Here is a 20,151-nt window from a genome sequence, read left to right on the forward strand (position 1 = left end):
GCATACATTTCACCACAATTGTGAATATCATTTTGAGGTTGTCCTCTGTGTTGTTTTTAAAATGTGTGTTTTGGTGCTTCATAATAAGAGCTCATAAGCATAACATAACATGAACTAAAACAGACAATAATAAACCTTTTTGTCTTGGAGCCGCTAGTGGATCGTCACCATTTTCCCCGCCTGTGTCATGCCGCGCTGTAACACACCCCTAGTGCGCATGTGTATGAGTGCGTGTATATCTGTATGTCAGTGCCTGTATATATATCTGTATGTGCGTGTGACTGCGGTTGTGTGGTTAGTTTTCCAGATTTTTTTACGGGCGAATTTTAATTAATGTTTGAATGTTCGCATGCGCACTTCCTATTCACTCACAGTCACTGGTGCCCCGAGTCTCCATTCATAGTACAAAGGGTAGGAAATGGCATAATTACGTACTCTAACGCTAAACGAGACAAACATGCTCTGCAAAGTGGGCTTTGAACAGTGGACTCTGGGGGCCAATGCACACCCCTTGCATTGTTAGGTTACCTATGTATATACATGTTTATTAATTATACCGTACCCATGCAAAAGGACAATATATACATGGGTTAATAAACTATGACAAAATAAGACACATCTATGGTAAAGTGCTTAGAGCTGTGGACAGTCTATGACAGGCACACATCTCAGATCTGGTACTCCTATAAATCTATATATTGTACATTACGCACAGTCCACTGTTCAAAGCTCACTTTAAAGGACATGCATCTGTCTCAAAAGACAGAGGAATCTATCTAAAGCAGCCGTAGGGCGGCGACAAATGTGAAAAGTGAATCGTAAGTAAGATTGTATGATATTGATTTATGTGTGTTATTGATTTAAGTGTCATTGCAGAACCGCGTTTTATATGTACAAGTATAACACAAAATGTGAGTCATGACAGAATTAGGTGGCGGCGGGAGCTTGTCCCCTTTATCTTATTATTACTTGTTATTAAGTCGCATGGATAATATCCCCAAAAATCCTACGCCGGGCCACTGAGTCCGTGTACATTTCTGCTTAGATCGCTCCCGCGTTTGATATGCAGCATTTCCAGTTTGTAAATGAAAGTGAAAGTATTTTAATGCTGGACTCTCCATTTTGTCAAGAAACACGGATAAGATTCTGTATTACAAGGTAAGGTTTTAGTCAATAAAATATATGTGTGCGTGTGTATGTATGTATGTATGTATACATTAGGTAGGTATGTCACAATCACCAGTTCTGCGCCATAGGGGCTTTGGCAGGCAGCCTCGTTTTCAATTTGGTCGCCATTCCACAGAGCACCAGGGTATCCCAATAGTTTTTGCCTTTTTGTTGTGTTATTTTTGTGTCTATTAGGGTAACCCGTTCTGATAACGTAAAACACACCTTCATCTGGGGATTTCCATTCAAAACACGGTAATCTGACTTTCTGATAACTTCGAAATTTCCTCCCGATCTTACCGAAAATTTCACTCGTTAAAACCTTCGTTGGGACAATAAACGTAAGCAGAATTATTCTTCAAATTATGATAATTATATTTCTTAGTTAGTTTATTGTATTTAGGCGTATTTTGAGCAAAATGTATCGATCAGCAGTTCACTTTTTTGGATCCGCCGCGAGAGCCGGTCATGTTTTGTGGTGAATAGTGCAGCAAGAGCCGAAAATAGCATGATTTTCAGCATGGAATTTACAGCTTTGTTTATGAATATATATTCTTGTAATAAAATGGAGTAGATACCCATCGCTTGCTTTTGTAACACAGATGATTGATAATTTTGAATGGGTTGGAAAGGCTAGAAATAGTTGCATATTGTCTTTGCAGTTACCTTTAACATGAAGAGAAAACGTAATCCTCCACAACCAGCACGGGCTGGCATAGCAAGGCAGCATCTCAAAGACTTCTTTTCTTCAACTCCCGGAGATCAGACAGTTCTTTACGGGCACATACTGCATATTTACCTGTACCTTTTGATACTTTACTATGGACAATGCTTTTCAAATGTATTATTATTGAATGGATTATAATGATAACACAAAGTACTTTTTAATTTGATGCTGTGGACTCTTTGAAAAGACATTCTTTGTATTATTCACTACATACATTCACCGGTGAGTATTAATTGACAGACAAATAAATTAAATAATTATTTGTTTTATTTTCAGTGTATCTGAGACTGTTAGGCAAGGAATAAGCTTTCTAATGATACCTAGTTTATTAAAATCTGATAAACATTAACAGAGTTATGCTCATTTTTCTGAACACCATAAACAGGTCACAAAGTCAAATATGGTTCTCCATTGTTTTATCTGTTACTAAGTGGACGTTAAAAAGCCTTAATTGGCGTTACAAAATATCCTATAACTTTCTTGCCATTCATCACAGAAAGAAGTTCTTGGTATCATTGGAAAGGTCTTATCAAGCCCTTTCTTCTGGTACTATTGTTGTAAAAATCCAACAACTTTGAAATTTTTTGTGACATAGGCCTACCTACATTAGGGGTGGAGCCGAACCCGAATACGGTATTCGGAAAGGCACAAATAATGTGTTTTTTACGAATACTTATTTCGAACAAATACTTTAAAAAATATTTGTATTCGGGAACAAGAAAAACTTTATATTAAAAAGCTGCGTTTCCTCTTGAGACCGCAGTGCATGCCCGGATGAGTGAGTGAGTTCAGGAGTCGGGGGGGGGGGGAGTAAAAGAGGTGACTGACACAGGCTGCTCCACACAGCAACAGAGAAGGCTCGGCTGAGCGAAAAAAAGACTTAACTATCACTATTTTTGTTGAATAGATTTTTGTACCTTAACTGGGTTCCGGAGGCAGTTTATAACTTTCGGGAAGCGGAGTTTGATCGGGAGATTATTCCATTACGCTGCATTATTGACGTCTGCAGTCAGGTGCTCTCATGTTCGCTCTGTTTACGTAGCTCTGTTAGCTCGGTAATTTAGACAATAGGCTGTTGACAGAGTAACGTTAACGTTTGGTTAAAAAGGTTAAAACAATGCTTGTGTAGTTGTGTCGAATTGTATGCACTTGTAGGAGTTACAGTATATGGTACGTTTAAGTTACTCTGTCTACTGCATATCCATAATTATAATTAAAGAATACTTACACTATAACGTAAATTAGAAGTGCAACGCAAAAAAACTGGATTTTTACGCCTATTTTGAATTTTACTCGAATACGAATACAAATACAAATACTTTTCCCCCCTCAACAAATACAAATACAGATACAAATACCGGCTGCTTTGCACACCCCTAGTATACATATAAAAACACACCTATATATAGCGGCCGCACCCGTTGCATTAAGTAGCTAGTAGATATTATGCATACTGTATATGTATGTCACTATATTTACCCTTCGTGATCTTTAGGGGCCCCAGCATCAGTTATCTAGATCGGCACAAATATGGAGCGAGCTGCTTCTGAAGTGACCCCCCCTGTGGAGTGTAAAACAAAGAGAGCTGAGAGGTAAGACAAAACCTGTGTGTTTGTACGGCTTTAAACACGGTCATAAAAATAAACGTTCCAGCATTCTCGAAAGAGCGAGAAATCAGTCTTAACGTAATTCACTTCCTCGAGACTTAACTGCTTCAAGTCCGTGGGGTAGATGATTTATGTTTATCCTTTGTGAAATTTATGAAATTTAATTTCCTTAAAGAATTGACATCTAATTGTACTCCCCGGACGCCATCCTCTGCTGCCACCTAGCGCTTCAATTTTTCACATCTTTACGGCGCAAGATGATTTTCTGAATATGCGCTAAAATAAAATCCATATTTTCGGTCTCCGCATCCCCCCCCCCCCCCCCCCCCCAGATTCAGAACATGTTATCAGTATTCAGTCCAGTAGCTGGTCGGCAAACTTTTTTATTGGTAACTTGGTGAAATTTACTGGGGAACCCCATTTAAGGCTAAATTTATATAATATCAGGCAAGTTAACAAGTATAGCAACGGAGGCTGTAACAATGATTCTAAACCTTTCATATTGGGATCTTCATTTTAGGTGAGACACTATTTCACATTAAAGCTAAATGCAAACAAGCATGTAAATGCAAACAAGCATGTAAATGCAAACAAGCATGTTTGCATCAAGAGCTTCACAGCATAACAAAGTACATGAAGACAGAGCAGAAGGTTAAACAGCTGAAGATTCAATGTGACTCTGTCCACATTATATGTATTATATTTATATAATGAGGATCTTTCCTCTCACTGTCCACAGTGTCCTGATGGAGAGAGCAGGCTCACCTGTACCCAGCTGTGTTTCCATGAACAGTGACTGGTCAATGGAACTACCAATTGTATTCAGAGAGGGACCTTTTCCTACAGATCAAAGGTAAATATACATTTAAACGTTGTTTAAAATACTCAGACTCTCAGTCAAAAGACATACAGGCAAACACAAGCTACAAGGAAAACAAATCTTCAACTTTCAAATTTTTTTAACTTTTGCAAATCCCCTTGTCTTTGAAATTTTAAATAGAAGTTTTGTCTGTCTTCTGTATAAATCACATCTGAGGTAAAAGGATGAGGATTACTGTAAAGATTACTGTACGTCTTGAGAGCTGGAATTAGAAGGTAGATTGAAAAGTGCATTTTAAATGTCAATCCTCAGCATTCAGCTGGAAAAAAGCTACTGCTCTATATTGATTAAGCATGATTGGACAATAGATTGTCTTCTTCTGGGACGGATGTTTCTGCTTTGATGATAAATAGATTCTCATGGGCTCCTTAGCTCTGTTCAGACTGAGGCTTCAGTTTGAACATGTTTAATGGAACAGTGTCTGTTACTAATTAGCTAGTTGTTATGGGATCGGCGGATGGTGCAAGCGAGGAAAGGATGACGATCCACAGTGCGGCTCCAAGATGACAGGGGTTTATTTATAACAAAACACAGAGCAGAAAATAAGGGAACCATGAGGGGTCAAAAGGCCATAACAACAAAACACAGGGGACACTAGTAAAGAGCAGCAACCAAGGGAGCAGAACTAAGGGGAAAATAACTACACAGGAATCCAATACACACAGGAACAAAGCACAGGATCAACAGCATGTGATACAATGACCAACTGAGGGAACTGACCACAGGCAGGCAGTAAAATACACAGATCATGGGGACTAACAAAAGGCAGGTGTGAGAACTCAACACAATCAACCAATCAGAGCAGACACTGGAAACAGGACACAGGTGGAATTAACTAACAATTAACAAACACAGAACTAAGGAGCTATGAACCTGGGACCAGGGAAAACACTTGTGAGGGAAATATTGACTAGAGGGATATTTTGTAATTAGCATTTCATATGTACTTTATACAGCCTGTAATTTATGGGTCTGGCCACCTGCAAGCAGCCCCCACTCACTGTAGCCTTTTGTGATTTTCCTGTTCTGTCTGATAAACACGCTCTAAACCTGCATTTCTGTTCTCTATCCTGCATTTCTGCTCAATCTAATGAGCACAAAGTTCAAGCACATATTGCTACACTAAGGTTAACTCTTAATTCTGTTAAGCTTACATTCTTGGCTGTCAGCTGCCTAACACTCAGGTACTTTTGCATTAGTTGCACAAAGATACAGTTTCAAAGCTGATTACAAAATATCCCTCTAGTCATTTTTTCTCTCACACTGGACAAGATCCTACGGAGCTGCCAGAGGTCACACCAGAGCCTGGGCCTGCTGGGTACCTGAGGTGCAGCCCAGCAAGAGACAGGAAGCCCCTGAGTATTACAGGCAGTCTAGTGTTAACCCTGGAAACAAGGGACAGAACAAATCCCTTTGGGGTTAAGCCAGCTGCTTTTGGAGCCAAAAGAGAAACAGGAGTGATATTGGGGGGTGGGGGGCGATATCATACAAAATTTGTATATTGGTATATTGTTATTCATTTTACTGTAATCAAATAATTATATAAACGGTTTGATGTGAACGTTTGATCTATGTGTTTTTTTTTAGCTAAAAAAAAAATCGACATCAGTGCTGTCCCCCCAAAAAAACTTCCACCCCTGGATAGTTATGATACTTAAGTTGAAATCTGTTTGAAATCATGTTAAACAGTTTACAAGAAGTAACCAGTGAATGTCATTGAGTGACTGGGAGCTACATGTCAAACTGTCTCTCCAGGCTGCTACCTGCTGTCTCTCTGTGTTGCCACTAGATGTCACTGCTTCTCTTATACTGTCATAAGCAAGCTGATGTCAGGAAGCCACCCTAATGAAATAAACTCAGAATGTGGATGGCAGATACATCTATTTAAATAAAAATATAATGGTTGGATATTTGTGTTTTATTCACAGGGACGGAGTGAATAGATGTAATTCACATCCACATAAAGAAGACTTATCATCCATCTTCAAGGTGTGCATTTATTACTGAAGTATATTTTCTTAAATTTCATCTAAATTGACATATATCTTCTACAGATGTACAATAAGTAGTTCATCCTGTGAAAGAGATATTTACAACTAATGCTGCATTCCATTTACCTGAGAGGTCGGAAGTATGAGCTGGGAATGACGTCACACCCAAGTTAACCTCGTTTCAGTACAGCAAGTCGGAAAGACATTTAGCAAAACCAGGGACCTGAAATCACTTGAATAGGGACCTGTTTCAAACAGCAGGATTTCTTGCTTAGCCAGATAACTCCTTGTATTTAATGTGCCCCAGTTTAAATGGCCTTCATCTTCATTCACTTATATTTAGCCCAGAGTACATTAAATTCCGACTTCAGTTGATATTTCTCACTAGGAACTCTGAATTTCCAAGTTACAAGTTGAAATGGAACACAGCATAATTCACAAATGAAGTTATAAAAAGATGCCTGGAGTGATAATAATTAAACTGTAACTGTTCATTTCAGTTATTGGAGAAAAAAGCTCAAAAGTTTCTGAAGCATGAGCTGATGAAATTCAAAAGGTACCTAGATCAGAATTACCCAGAATGCTCTGAGCCTCAGCTGGAGGAGGACAATGACCTGGACAGTGATGGTCAGATGCAGAAGACCTGTGGTAGAGAGGGAGCTCTGAAGATCACACTGTACATCCTGAGGACCATGGAGCAAAATGATCTCGCTGACATGCTGGAGAAGAGTAAGAGCTGTACCTCATTCAGTGTGTGTTTGATTTACTGCAGAAAAAGAATTTATGGAAATATGTGTATTACATTTCAGTTTATCATTTATTTAATTTGACTTAATTTGGTTTTAATGAGTAAAAAAATGTTTTTTGAAAAGCTCTTGTTTTGTTTCAGGGCATCTTCTGTCGCAGTATCAGCGCACAATCAAATGTAACCTGAAGAAGAAATTTGAGTGTGTATTTGAAGGGAAAGCTAAGGAAGGACAGCCAACACTTCTCAAAGAGATTTACACAGAACTCTACATAACTGAAGGGGGAGCTGGAGGAGTCAATGATGAACATGAAGTGAGACAGATTGAAACAGCATCCAAGAAAAGGGTAACAGAAGATACTACAGTCAGATGCAATGATATATTTAAACCCTTACATGGGCGTGTGACACCTATCAGAACTGTACTCACTAAAGGGGTGGCAGGTATCGGGAAAACAGTCTCTGTGCAGAAAGTTATTCTTGACTGGGCAGAAGGAAAAGCAAACCAGGACATTCACTTCATATTTGCTCTTCCTTTCCGGGACCTGAATTTGATTAAGGATGAATACAGTCTGATTGATCTGCTTCACCACTTTGTCCCAGAACAGAAATGGCTTGAATCCACTGAGCTGTATAGGTACAGAGTTTTGTTGATCTTTGATGGTCTGGATGAATGTCGCCTTCCTCTAGATTTTTATAACAATGAGAGCTGGTTTGATTTAACAAAGAAAACATCACTGGATGTGCTGTTGACTAACCTCATTAATGGGAATCTGCTTCCATCCGCTCTCCTCTGGATAACCTCCCGGCCAGCAGCAGCCAATCAGATACCTCCTAAGTGTGTCCACCAGGTGACAGAGATACGAGGGTTCATTGATTCCCAGAAGGAGGAGTATTTCAGGAAGAGATTTAGTGATCAGAGCCTGGCCAGCAGGATTATCACACATGTGAAATCATCAAGGAGCCTCTTCATCATGTGCCACATACCTGTGTTCTGCTGGATTTCAGCCACTGTCCTCGAAAGGCTTTTTAATGAGACTGAGAAGGGAGAAATTCCAAGGACTCTGACTGAAATGTACACACACTTCCTGATCCTTCAGGCGAGTTTAAAAAATGACAAGTATATGAAAAACTATGAAACCAGCAAGGAATTCCTTTTGAAACTTGGTAAACTGGCTTTTGACAACCTTGATAAAGGCAATCTCATATTTTATGAGCAAGATCTGATAGGGAATGACATTGACGTCACTGAAGCTTCAGTTTACTCTGGAGTGTGCACAGAAGTCTTTAAGGAGGAATATGGATTGTATCAGGAGAAGGTGTACTGCTTTGTGCATCTGAGCATCCAGGAGTATCTCGCTGCTTTATATGTGTTTCTGTCAAACTCATCAGCTGACCTGCTGAAGACTGCAGTGGATCAGGCATTAAAGAGCAAGAATGGACACTTGGACCTCTACCTCCGCTTCCTCCTTGGCCTCTCAACAGACTCCAGTAAGAATCTGTTACAAAGGCTACTGGGCCAGAAAAGAACTCTGTTACAAAAACTACTGGGAGAGACAAGACCCAGCTCACATAACATTAAGGAAACAGCCCAGTACATCAAGAAGAAAATACAGGAGAATTTATCTGCAGAAAGGACCATCAACCTGTTCCACTGTCTGAATGAACTGGGTGACAATTCTCTAATAGAGGAAGTACAAAGATACCTGAATTCAGGAAGTCTTTCAGCAGCAGACCTCTCACCTGCACAGTGGTCAGCTCTGGCCTTTGTGTTACTGGTGTCAGATACGGAGCTGGATGTCTTTGATCTGAAGAAATACATCAGATCAGATGAAGGTCTTCAGAGGCTACTGCCTGTGATCAAGAAATCTAGGAGAGCTCTGTAAGTGATCTTACATACGTCTGTTGCTAAAGAAGAACAGATGTTATTCATAATACTTCTTTTATCTTATCAGAACAATTAGGGTGTATTTATATAGACACCCAGAAATTCTTTTTCATTCTGGATACTGCAGGATATGTATATATTTTTCTTAACATTCTTGGTGTGGCGTGTGGTTCAGTGGGTTTGGACTCTGTGCCTGTGGTCAGAAGGTCACTGGTTTAAATTCCTGGCTGGCAGAGTGATGCTGGTTTTGGACCCTTGAGCAAGGCCCTTACCCCTCAACTTCAGGGGGCTGGATGCTGGCCAACCCTGAGCTCTGACCAGTATGTGTGTGTCAGAGAGAGCAAGATCAGAGAGGCAACAGCACTATTTTTCCAGGGAGATGAATAGAGTTTCACTATTTCATCCCTGTCTGACAGGATTGATAATTGTCTGATTAGTGTTTTGGAAATTGAACAGGTTGTCAGATACAGCAAACAGAAAATAAGTATTTCAGTCATGGTGTCAGTAATTCAAAAGTCATATAAACATTATAATTAACATTACTTAAGCTCTTCTTGACATTCAAACCCCCATAAACATGTACACTTACACACATCCGAGGCAGGAACTGAACCCAAAACCCTAGATCCCCTGGGTCGGCTGTAGTGCTGATCACTGAGCCCCAGCGCTGCTCAGAGCTTTATAAAAATACTTATGCAGATATTACAGAGTCTCAGGGTAACTCACCCTGTAAGGTCATTAAACAGCAGGTTTGTCTCGGCTGGGGAGTGTCAAGCAAAAACTATTTGTGTTTCTGACTAGGACAAGGAAACAACAAAATAACTGATATTTCAGCTATATGCTGCATGTCTTGTTGTACTTAAACTGTTTATTTTTATATTTTATTTGATATACCTGTGTGTGTCGTGTATGTATTTATATCTTAACACGTTTCCTTTTCCAGGCTGAACAGCTGCAGACTCACAGAGACATGCTGTGAAGTGTTGGCTTCAGCTCTCAGATCAAACTCCTCTCAGTTGAGAGAGCTGGACCTGAGTGACAATGACCTGCAGGATTCAGGGGTGAAGCTGCTCTCTGTTGGACTGGGGGATTCACACTGTACACTGGATATACTGAGGTCAATATTACTGGGTATTCCACAGTGAAATGTGTAATTATTGAAATCTTTATTGAAGTCATCACATTTACTCAAAGTAATACTCATAGTGGTGAGGTGTTTTTATTTATTGGAGAGATATTGTCTGTCTCTCTGCAGGCTGTCAGGCTGTAGAGTCACAGACGAAGGCTGTTCTTCCCTGGCTTCAGCTCTCAGATCAAACTCCTCTCAGCTGAGAGAGCTGGACCTGAGTGACAATGACCTGCAGGATTCAGGGGTGAAGCTGCTCTCTGCTCGACTGGGGGATTCACACTGTGCACTGGAAATACTGAGGTCAATATTACTGGGTATTCCACACTGTAATGTGTAATTACTGAAATCTTTATTGAAGTTGCCACATTTACTTAACAGTAATACTCATAGTGGTGAGGTGTTTTTATTTATTGGAGAGATATTGTCTGTCTCTCTGCAGGCTGTCAGGCTGTAGAGTCACAGACGAAGGCTGTTCTTCCCTGGCTTCAGCTCTGAGGTCAAACCCCTCATACCTGAGAGAGCTGGACCTGAGCTACAATCACCCAGGAGACTCAGGAGTGAAGCTGCTCTCTGCTCTACTGGAGGATCCCAGCTGTAACCTGGAGAAACTGAAGTGCGTACAGAATGTGTGTCTGCTCCTGCTATAGACTCATGTATGTGGAGAAAGTACAACAGTTAAATAAATGGATACAGCAGTACGATGTCATTCTGCTTCTGCTATAGTGTGGACCACAGTGGAGAGTGCAGGACCAGACCAGGGATCCAGAAATGTAAGTTTGTTTGCATGTTTTTATTCTTAATATCATTAATACTACTTTATGATAGCATTCACACAATTATTGTGATGTGTGTCTGTATTTTTTTTCTTTTCTTTTTTTGGGTTTAAAAATGACTATTTTCTTAAATAACAATGGGAGTCTGGGGACTTCTGTAGTAGTACTGTTTTGAGATTTGTTAGGATTGTCCTAAGACAGCACCCGTAATCTCCCCAAACTGGCTGTGACACTGAACGTCTCCTCAGTCTGCGCTAGTGATGGGAATTTCGCCTCTTTTTAGTGAGTCGGATCATTTGGCTCAGCTCACCAAGAAGAGCTCTTCCGGCTCCCAAACGATTCTTCATTTTATTACTTCTGCCTCAGCCAGATTCAGCGCTGTTTTGACGCATGATTGATATGTGTACTAAACCTTATGATTTCCTCAATACCATAATTTTACATTATGTTTGGTATAAAAAGATTAAATGTAAAAACCTCAAACACTACTACACGTGTATTGAATGTCATAGAAGTGGAAAATCAGTTTTGTCTTTGATGCCATTAACAGTCAAATAACATAAATAACAAATAACAATACAGAAATAATAAATAAATAAATAAATAACGTGCAAAACACCAGCATCCAACAGTTTTAGTATCTATCCACTTTAACAACTATCTATCACCTTTCTAACAGTGAAATATGTTAGCATTTCCTTTGGGGCAGAAAGGCTAAGTGCCTCAGCTTAGACGGGCTGATCCGGCTTCTGGCAGTAGCAGCACGCTAGCCTGTCTTTTTCCTTCCATCTGAACTGTTGGATGCGCAGTTCCTAAGTGTCTGTGAAGGTTGTTTGTGGATCCTGCTCGAAATGACTGCTTCATCTTGCAAACTGTGCATTCTGCCTTTGAGGCATGCCGCTTCGTTTCCGACTACCACTCATCTTGCCTATTATTCGCGCACCACACTCCCTCTTTCTCTCCTCCTCTCCCTCCCTCGTGCTCTGTACCTGTACACCGTCAGCACGCGCACCCCCCTCCCCCTTGTCTGATTCATCACGCGATTGGTCACGCGACTCACACGCCATTAACACAAACTTCAGTCACAGCCAGAGCAGCATTGAGCGCTGAGCAGCGGAGATGTTTTGTTTTATAAAAATGTCTCTTGGTCATGATCTAGGGTTGGACCAGAATATTCGAATATTCGAGTATTCGTTTGGAGGGATGGCATTCGAGTTTTCATTTTGAGATTCGAATATTCGGAAAGAAAAAAAAAATAACACGTGACATCGATCCCTGCGAAACGGTTCTCATTCGCGCTTAAATGACTAGCCCTTGCGGCAACGCCAACATCGTGATTTACTCATGGGCGTAAATTTACAGTAGGGGGGGACAATAAATATAAAATTTCTCATGAGCAATTTTTGAAGGGGACACAAATAATACAGTCAAATTGTACTTATAAAGATATGTCCCCACAATGAAAAACTTTGCTTCTATCATTATTATTGTAGCATGGAGACTGCGTCATTATGGTTATTTTCAAAGTTTTTCTCAGGTTCAATGACAAAGCAGATTTTTCTTCAAAACTATTTATTGCATTGTTTGTTATGTTGTTTACAGTGAAGCCATCAACATACAATAAAATTTAAACATGACTGTTTAAATGCATAATAGATATTGATTAAACAAAAAAAATACAGTGGGGTCAGTTCGGACGTAGCACAGTGCTCATTTAGTAAATGCACAGTTAAACAATATGCTAATTGTGGCCGTTAATGTTTAGTTAACATTATGCCAAGTCGTCACAAATAAAACAATGCATGGCAAACGGCTTTGGCGTGTTAGTTGCAGTGCACTATGCAACAAGCTATTGTAAACAAGCTAACGTTAACTAGATAAGTAATATTTTAATCGCTAATATAGCAGATTCGTGGAAAATTACATCGGTAATCAGCATTTTTGCTGCAACTAATTTATGAATGAGTCTGCATCAACTACATTAAAGAGAATCGCTTTATTTAAAGTGAATAAAATACCCTACTTACTGGAGTTCAACATTAATTGAGCCGCAGCCACACACCTGATTCGTGTGCGTAGAGTAGGTGAGATGACCTGAGAAAGCAGGCAGTTGGCCAAACCACTGTGAGGAAGGGGAGGGGGAACTCAACTGTTTCTAAATGCATTTTTTGCGTTTGTTTTTTTTTCTACTTACAGAATTATTTTAGGTATACATACATATATTTTTCACAATAGATAGTGCGATTTTTAATAATTTTTTTGGGGGGGACAACCCTCGCATCGGGGGGGACATGTCCCCTCCGTCCCCCCCGGGATTTACGCCCATGGATTATATGATTTATGTTACCCAGTTACATAAATCATATATATACCCAGTCAAGACAAAAATGCCGAAGACCTCAGTTGTGTGGGAGCACTTTAAATTGACTGAAGACAAAACAAAGGCAGTGTATCAAATATGCGATTTGAAACTGGCCTACCACTACAGCACAAGTTGTTTTCTGTTTTTATTCTATAAGGGAATTCATTTAATTTTATTTAAACTGTCCGTTAATTAAAATGTGTGATTTTATTGAAAGTATGCTGCTGCCGTGTTCTTTATTTATTAAATTCGTTGAACTTCGTTAATTGATAAATGTTGGGCTACCTTATTTAAAGTATTGCTCTAACAGACCTGTTATTGTTTTGTATTATAGTGCAGTGTTCGTTCTTAAATAATATAAACCCTGCCCGGGCCGCATGTAGCGCCCGGCTTTCGGCTCGTGCTGTTCTGTCATTTATTAAAATTTTAATCATTCTGAAAGTGTCGCGACTTGCCTGTATCCATATTACACAAAAATGCGACTTTGCACTCCCTTGCGTCCGCAGCAGTTGGATGAACGGTTCTCGACATAAAAATGCAACAGACAGACACACACAGAGAGATTCCTGCCTTTATTAGAGATAAGAATATATTCAGCCCCCTCCCACCGAAGCTTCGAATATTCGATGTTGATCACTACCGAATACTCGAAGCTCAAAAAATGGTATTCGGACCAGCCCTATCATGATCCGGATCTTTTGAGTGGCTCGTTCGCGACCGACACATAGTCGGTCCTGAACGCTGCTGGAGGGAGGTATGTGTCCGAAGTGGTTTGAAGGAAGTTTTTATTTTGAATTAAAGACAAATTAACTTAGAGTGGTACTCTTTGTGGTACAATTTCAGGTTTAACATGTTTGATTAATGCTGTTTGTAATTTTATTTACCTGTAATTAAGGCTATTAATTTAGCACGCGCAACATTTCATCCCGTCTTCCCGCCTGAGGTATTTCACATACTTGAATTCCTGCTTCGTTTTTATATTTTATGTATCGTACAGAATAATAGCTTTCAGACTAAAGTGCAGTTCGGTAGCCGGAGCGCCGCAGTCTCGGCTACATGAGTATATTGGGAATAAAATGTGTGTATTGGAGCGAGTTCTGTATTAGTGAGTGTGTGAGGTGTGACAGTGATAATGATGGAGATGCTGGGCTTCGTGATGGGATTAATCGCTCTTCCTCTTGCCTACAGACTCCTGCCAGCTGACGCTGGACCCCAACACAGCAAACAGCCGCCTGTCTCTGTCAGAGGGGAACAGGAAGGTGACATGGGGGGCAGAGCAGCCATATCCTGATCATCCAGAGAGATTTGACATCTGGTCCCAAGTTCTGTGCAGAGAGAGTCTGACTGGTCGCCGTTACTGGGAGGCTGAGTGGAGTGGAGATGGAGCCTGGATAGCAGTGACTTATAAAGGAATCGGGAGGAAAGGAGACAGTGCTGACTGTATGCTTGGAGTCAATTACAAGTCATGGATGCTGTTCTGCTCTCCTGACAGTTACTCTGTCTGGCACAATAATAAACAGACTGTCATACCCATAGAGCCCTCAGGCTCCCACAGAGTAGGAGTGTATCTGGACTGGGCGGCTGGTACTCTGTCCTTCTACAGAGTCTCCTCTGATGGACTGACCCTCCTGTACAGCTTCACCTCCTCATTCACTGAACCCCTCTGCCCAGGGTTCCATGTTTATTATAACTCCTCCGTGTCCCTGTGCATGCTGGGATAGCTCACTGTGTGCTGGAGGAATCATTTTTACCTTATCAGAGTGTCACATGTCACTGCTTCTCCATGGCAAAAAGGTAAAATCTCTGCTTTTTAACCAGTATTACCCTTTTTACTCTGTCTGAAGTGTGACATATGTCAGACAAAATAAGTGACTGGGTTCAGCAAACAGAACAAACATGCAAAATGAAATGTTTTTCTGTCTGATTAAGATGCAATGAAATGTAATCCTGATGATTGGGGGGGCTTTACCACTCCCCTGTATATGTGCATTTTATATATTTCTGTCTGTATATTGTATTTGCAGCCTGTACACGGACAATAAAGGCTTCTTATTCAATCCTATTAATGTCCTGGTTCAGCTCTGCTCAAAGCGTGAGGTAACTGGGTAACATAAATCATATAATACAATTCAATAAATTCACTTTACTGTAATTGAACATAACTAACACGATTAGAATAAATCAGCATGTATAATAATCATGTAAAAGGAGACGGGAGACATAACAGTGAAAGCAAAAAAATATCCATAGAATTAAAAACAAAAGTTATAAATCACATTAGTAACATACGTTAGATTAAATGATCAAAATACAACAAGCAAGAATAAAAATTTCCAAACTAAAACGATGAACTGATACACCTGACAATCGACAAGCTAATTAGCAAACCGCTTCTCTCTCTCACCCCCATTAAAACTCGGAAAAAGACTCATTAAAAGCCGAACTAAGTCCTTACTACCTAAGTAAATAATTACACAAGTAAAAATAAAGCGTAACACATTTGAACTTCTTATTAAAAATACGGTTTAACTTCAGACGGCTGAATCTGAGGTCCTGAGGTAACTGCGGGTTTCGGTCGGTCGCAGCACAGGAGACGCTGCGGTCCCTCAGTTAACGTCCCCATCACAACACGCCAGATATGGTTAACGGGTACAGTCATTACTTACACACAATAAAACATTAACCTGATAAAAAATAGTCTACAATAAAACTCCTAATATTTGGTGAAGTTAAAAAAATATGCATATTTAGCAACAACGAGAATGGACAGTTAAGCTGATTTGTTATTCTGACTGCAGCCTTTCTATTTTTCCTTAAGACCAATGTGGATAGCATTCTGATTTCACTACATGCCTGATCATCTATGATGCACTGTATGTGATTCCAAGTGACCAAAAAATATCAAATTTTTATGAATCCTGATTTACTTTATATTTTAGTCTAAGTTTCTTCTATTTAATCCACACAATTTTGGAATAAGATTATTAGATGCAATGTGTCCCACAAAACACTCACAGTGGCATTGCAGCAATACAGATATACCCCTGAACACAAAGTGTTACGAGCCCCAGTCTAGGGTTGGTGCGTAAGAGAATGGAAGGGAAAGGGGATTGGGAATAAGGGAAACACAGGGTGTGGTGCACAAGCGAACACACGTGGACAAAGGGGTATATTTTTATATTCTTCTGATTTTATTTTCACGCGACAGACACAGAACAAACAAACCCGGTGCAAAAGGACTCAGGAGTGATTATAGCCAAAATAACAAACAGAAAGCCCAACTACCGTACGCAACCCAAATCTAACTTAACTACGTGCACGAGAAATCAAAGAACAAAAACAAGTGCTACACCTCACTCCCTAACCAAACGGCATACACAAAAACTTGCAAACAAAACTGGCAATCACTCCCTACACATCTAACACACACACGGAATATACACAGAAAAAAGCGTTAGAATCCGTGGGGCGCGTGAAGACATAAACCAAAAACCGGGCAATTAAGAGATCGCGGTCCGGAAATGACGGACGGTCTTGCGGGGAGTCATGGGCGGGGTCCGGACGGAGAGGCGGAGCCATAGATGGGCGGAGCAAGGGCCGAGCTGAGTGGTCCTGGCCGTGGGCGGAGCCGAACAACAGCGGCGCGTAACAAAAGGAAAGGTGGATTCTTACTCTGACGTCCCTCTCCTTCCTCTGGTGACGAGCTATTGGCCTCTTGCAAAATGATATCAGTTACATCACTGCTACACTGAGCATCTAAATAATAATTTGTTTGTTTCCAAACTTTTCACTCACCCTGCAAAGATATTTCTTGTAATTCTCAAAAAAATGCATATGCATATGTTTACAATAAATAAGTAAACATTTAAATGGCATCCAAAAATTTATTTCAAAGTATTTGATAATATAGGCTTGATTCATTGTCATGACCTGCTCGTACGATCCTTCCGTGTGCCACGCCCCCCTCGTTTCCTCATGTGAATTCCTGATTGTATTCAGCTGTTTCGTGTTATTTCTGAGTAGTCCTGTGTATTTAAGTCCGCGTTCAAGTCTGTTTCCCCAGTTCCGTCATTGAAGTCTCTACCTTGTTGTTCTCCGTTGCATGTTTTGTCAATAAACCTCATGTTTTGGACTCCCAACCCTGATTCACCGCTTCCTGTTTGAACGACCGAACGTCACATTCATTTTAATAATAATATTGAATTGTGAATGTTTATTCTGGTCTTTAAGTTTAAGGAGGTACTGTGTCTAGTCTGAGGAGGGGTTGCAGATATCACTTTGGGGGAGGTAAATGTCAGAAGGGGTAAGTGTGGTCAGGCAATTTTTAGGCCACTTTATTTCACTTTGCGTGATTCTTTTTGGAATGTTTTCATTTATTTCAATGTCAATTTAATCAGCATAGTTGATTCATTGATTAACTTTGCTTGGAATAATAAAACACAGTAGTTTAGTATGAATCTCATTTGGTGGAAGTGTGTTCAAAATGGCCACAGTCTTGTTCGGATAAGAGTCCAATCCGCATGGAGCACTTTGAGCAGAGCGAGGACGCCGCCATTTAGGAGATATCAAAGAACAAACTCAGAAAAAGGAGGGAAAACAGGGGAAGCTGATGATTCTCCCAGAGCATCGCAAGGTGGAGAAACGAGGATGCAGGAGAGGATTGTCATCCTGGGCAGGAGGTTGCAGGAGGTTGCAGGGGGGGGGGGGGTTGACAACCCCCAGCTCTTCAGAGAATGACCCTTGTTCTTCACTCTCTGTAATGTTTGTATTCTTCCGTTTTCAAGCCTGTCGCATGATAGAAATATCATCAACACTCCCACTCACTCACTGTAAATTCTCTGGTGTAGGAAAAATTAGCTCAAGTAAATTTTAATGTCTCCACCAATGTGTAGGGAAATTAATAAAATTTTAATCAATTATTATTTAATGATGATTAACAACTAATTGTTATGCTGAATGGTTGGTTCCTTCAAACTCAGTTGTGGAATCCCCGTGAGTCTGTTAATGTAAGACTTAAATGGGATTCACTAATTGCCAGTATCGCTTAGTAACCTGGGTTAGAATGCTCATCCACCGAGCTGCGTCACCAGGTAATGTAAACGACTGGTAGCAAAGCTCCCCTCACGGCCGTCGTGATATTTCAGGCGAGCTTGAGGTTTCTTAGCTTAGGAGCCAGCTCACACAGGGGCAGTGACTATTGTGAGCACTCAATGAACGGAGGCTGAGGTTGTATAAAAAGGCTTGCATTTATTTCTACCTAACACTATACTAACGTAAGACAGACACTTAAACAACAAACACAAAATAATGGAATGATCTGCTCTCCAGGATTGATAATATATACCTTCATTCAGTCTTTTAACACAGAATAGTAGAGGCCAAAGAAGTGCTAACAGACAACAAAGATCAGATAAGGGCCAACAGAGGAATGTAAAAAGGGGGGGTTGTTAAGCAAAGACTGAAAAAACCTCTGATAGTTAGGAGACCCACTGAGATACCTGGTTACATTATTTAACTTTCACGATTCCTCTGGGAAACCATGAGAGCATGTATGCAGGGGTAGCTATACATATATATTTATCCATATTTATATAATGGTTCGAGTGAGAAGGTAAAATAGGTGATACTCTGTGAAACACGGTTATAAGGGTGGCAGACAAAACACTAAGACTGTCTAAGGACACAAACAAACATAACCTATATGGATACTGAGACTAGCAACAATAAGTAAACACATATACAGGGTATATACAGGCCAAACTTAAAAGGGAACTTTCTTCAGGGTGTTGGGTGAGTCTGTGGTTTGTAATGCAGGATGGAAAGGGGGGGGGGGGGGGGGGCTGTGTGCCAAGTTGAGGGACCCCTATCCTTGAGGTCCATTCTGCCGTCCGTAGGTCCCTAAATCTTTGGGCCATAAAAGCTGGAATGCTGGTCTCCCTTGTCATCTGTGTGTGTGTGTGTGGGGGGGGGGGGTGGTCACTAACCCCCCTCTTGTGCCTTGGCCAACGAGTACCTCTCATACCAGGCTAGGCCTTGTGTCAGGCAGCCTGGAATCTCAGCCCTGTCATATACATGTGTGTGTGATCCTACACTGGACAATTTCCTGCTCCATTCACACATGGGGGTCAATCAGAAATTACCCCGACTTTATACTAAGGAGCTAGCAGGGTAAACTCCTTTTAACGTCCAGTACGACTGATTCAGACATTTGTGTTCACATGTACAGCCCCTCTGGGGAATGTCAAGAAAAGTTTGGGTGGCAGTGCATGTCTGATAGGGGTGAAAGTGACAGAAACACAAAGTCATAGGTAAATCAGTCTAAACTAAACGAGGTTCACAAGGATGATTGATATTTCTTTAGTGAACATTCAGAAATCATTTGCTAACCCTGCACACTGGAAGCTCCCAGGCCTGCACACATCTACGTGTATAAAGTTCACAGGGAGAGAAGCCTGGATGGCTGTTCATCCTGAATTGCTCTATGGCAGACTGCAGAGGGCGCTGTGCTGCCATTTATTCCAGTTCATTGAATAATACGATGGCTTGTCATTTCTCTGTCTGACACAGTTCTGCCAATCAAAGGCAGGCTTTCCCTGAGACTGACCGAGAGAACGACTCCAGCAGTGAAGGCTGAGCTGACCCTGTTATCTGACCTGATTAACAACCTGAGAAAGATTGATGTAGGTTTGACTGTAAGAGAGATTTACCAGCACATTATATTAAGGTGAGAACAGATCCAATAAGTGAGCAGAGTTAAATCTCTCTTACTAACATTAAAACTAATGAGCCTCTGTGGAAGGTGCAGGAGCTGTTGGGCCATTTTAAACACAAGGTCAGCATGTTGGGGGAATGACATGGAGGCTCCATAACTGTGCCCAGGTA

The 20,151-nt window shown here is 40.7% G+C and overlaps 2 protein-coding genes across 2 annotated transcripts in view; one reads left to right on the plus strand and one right to left on the minus strand.

Annotated features, from left to right (window-relative positions):
• LOC140588728 (uncharacterized) overlaps positions 1 to 20,151 on the minus strand; it is a 462,332-nt gene that overhangs the window by 129,890 nt on the left and 312,291 nt on the right. The window lies entirely within an intron of this gene.
• Positions 1,082 to 15,310, plus strand: LOC111858559 (NLR family CARD domain-containing protein 3-like). Its single transcript, XM_072710680.1, has 11 exons — positions 1,082 to 1,158; positions 3,390 to 3,486; positions 4,241 to 4,354; positions 6,310 to 6,370; positions 6,873 to 7,101; positions 7,262 to 8,999; positions 9,949 to 10,122; positions 10,261 to 10,434; positions 10,574 to 10,747; positions 10,858 to 10,904; positions 14,458 to 15,310. Exons 2-11 carry the CDS (start codon positions 3,425 to 3,427, stop codon positions 14,988 to 14,990), a joined length of 3,306 nt encoding a protein of 1,101 aa, XP_072566781.1. The 5' UTR covers positions 1,082 to 1,158; positions 3,390 to 3,424; the 3' UTR covers positions 14,991 to 15,310.

Source organism: Paramormyrops kingsleyae, chromosome 4 (genome assembly GCF_048594095.1).
Source record: "Paramormyrops kingsleyae isolate MSU_618 chromosome 4, PKINGS_0.4, whole genome shotgun sequence".
NCBI lineage: Eukaryota > Metazoa > Chordata > Actinopteri > Osteoglossiformes > Mormyridae > Paramormyrops > Paramormyrops kingsleyae.

What these genes read in the sequence shown, in the direction of transcription:
- LOC111858559 (XM_072710680.1), top strand. Translation starts at nt 3,425, where the DNA reads ATGGAGCGAGCTGCTTCTGAAGTGACCCCCCCTGTGGAGTGTAAAACA. An exon ending in AAAACAAAGAGAGCTGAGAG is followed by an intron (nt 3,487 to 4,240) that starts GTAAGACAAAAC and finishes CACTGTCCACAG; the next exon opens with TGTCCTGATGGAGAGAGCAG. An exon ending in TGTACACTGGATATACTGAG is followed by an intron (nt 10,123 to 10,260) that starts GTCAATATTACT and finishes GTCTCTCTGCAG; the next exon opens with GCTGTCAGGCTGTAGAGTCA.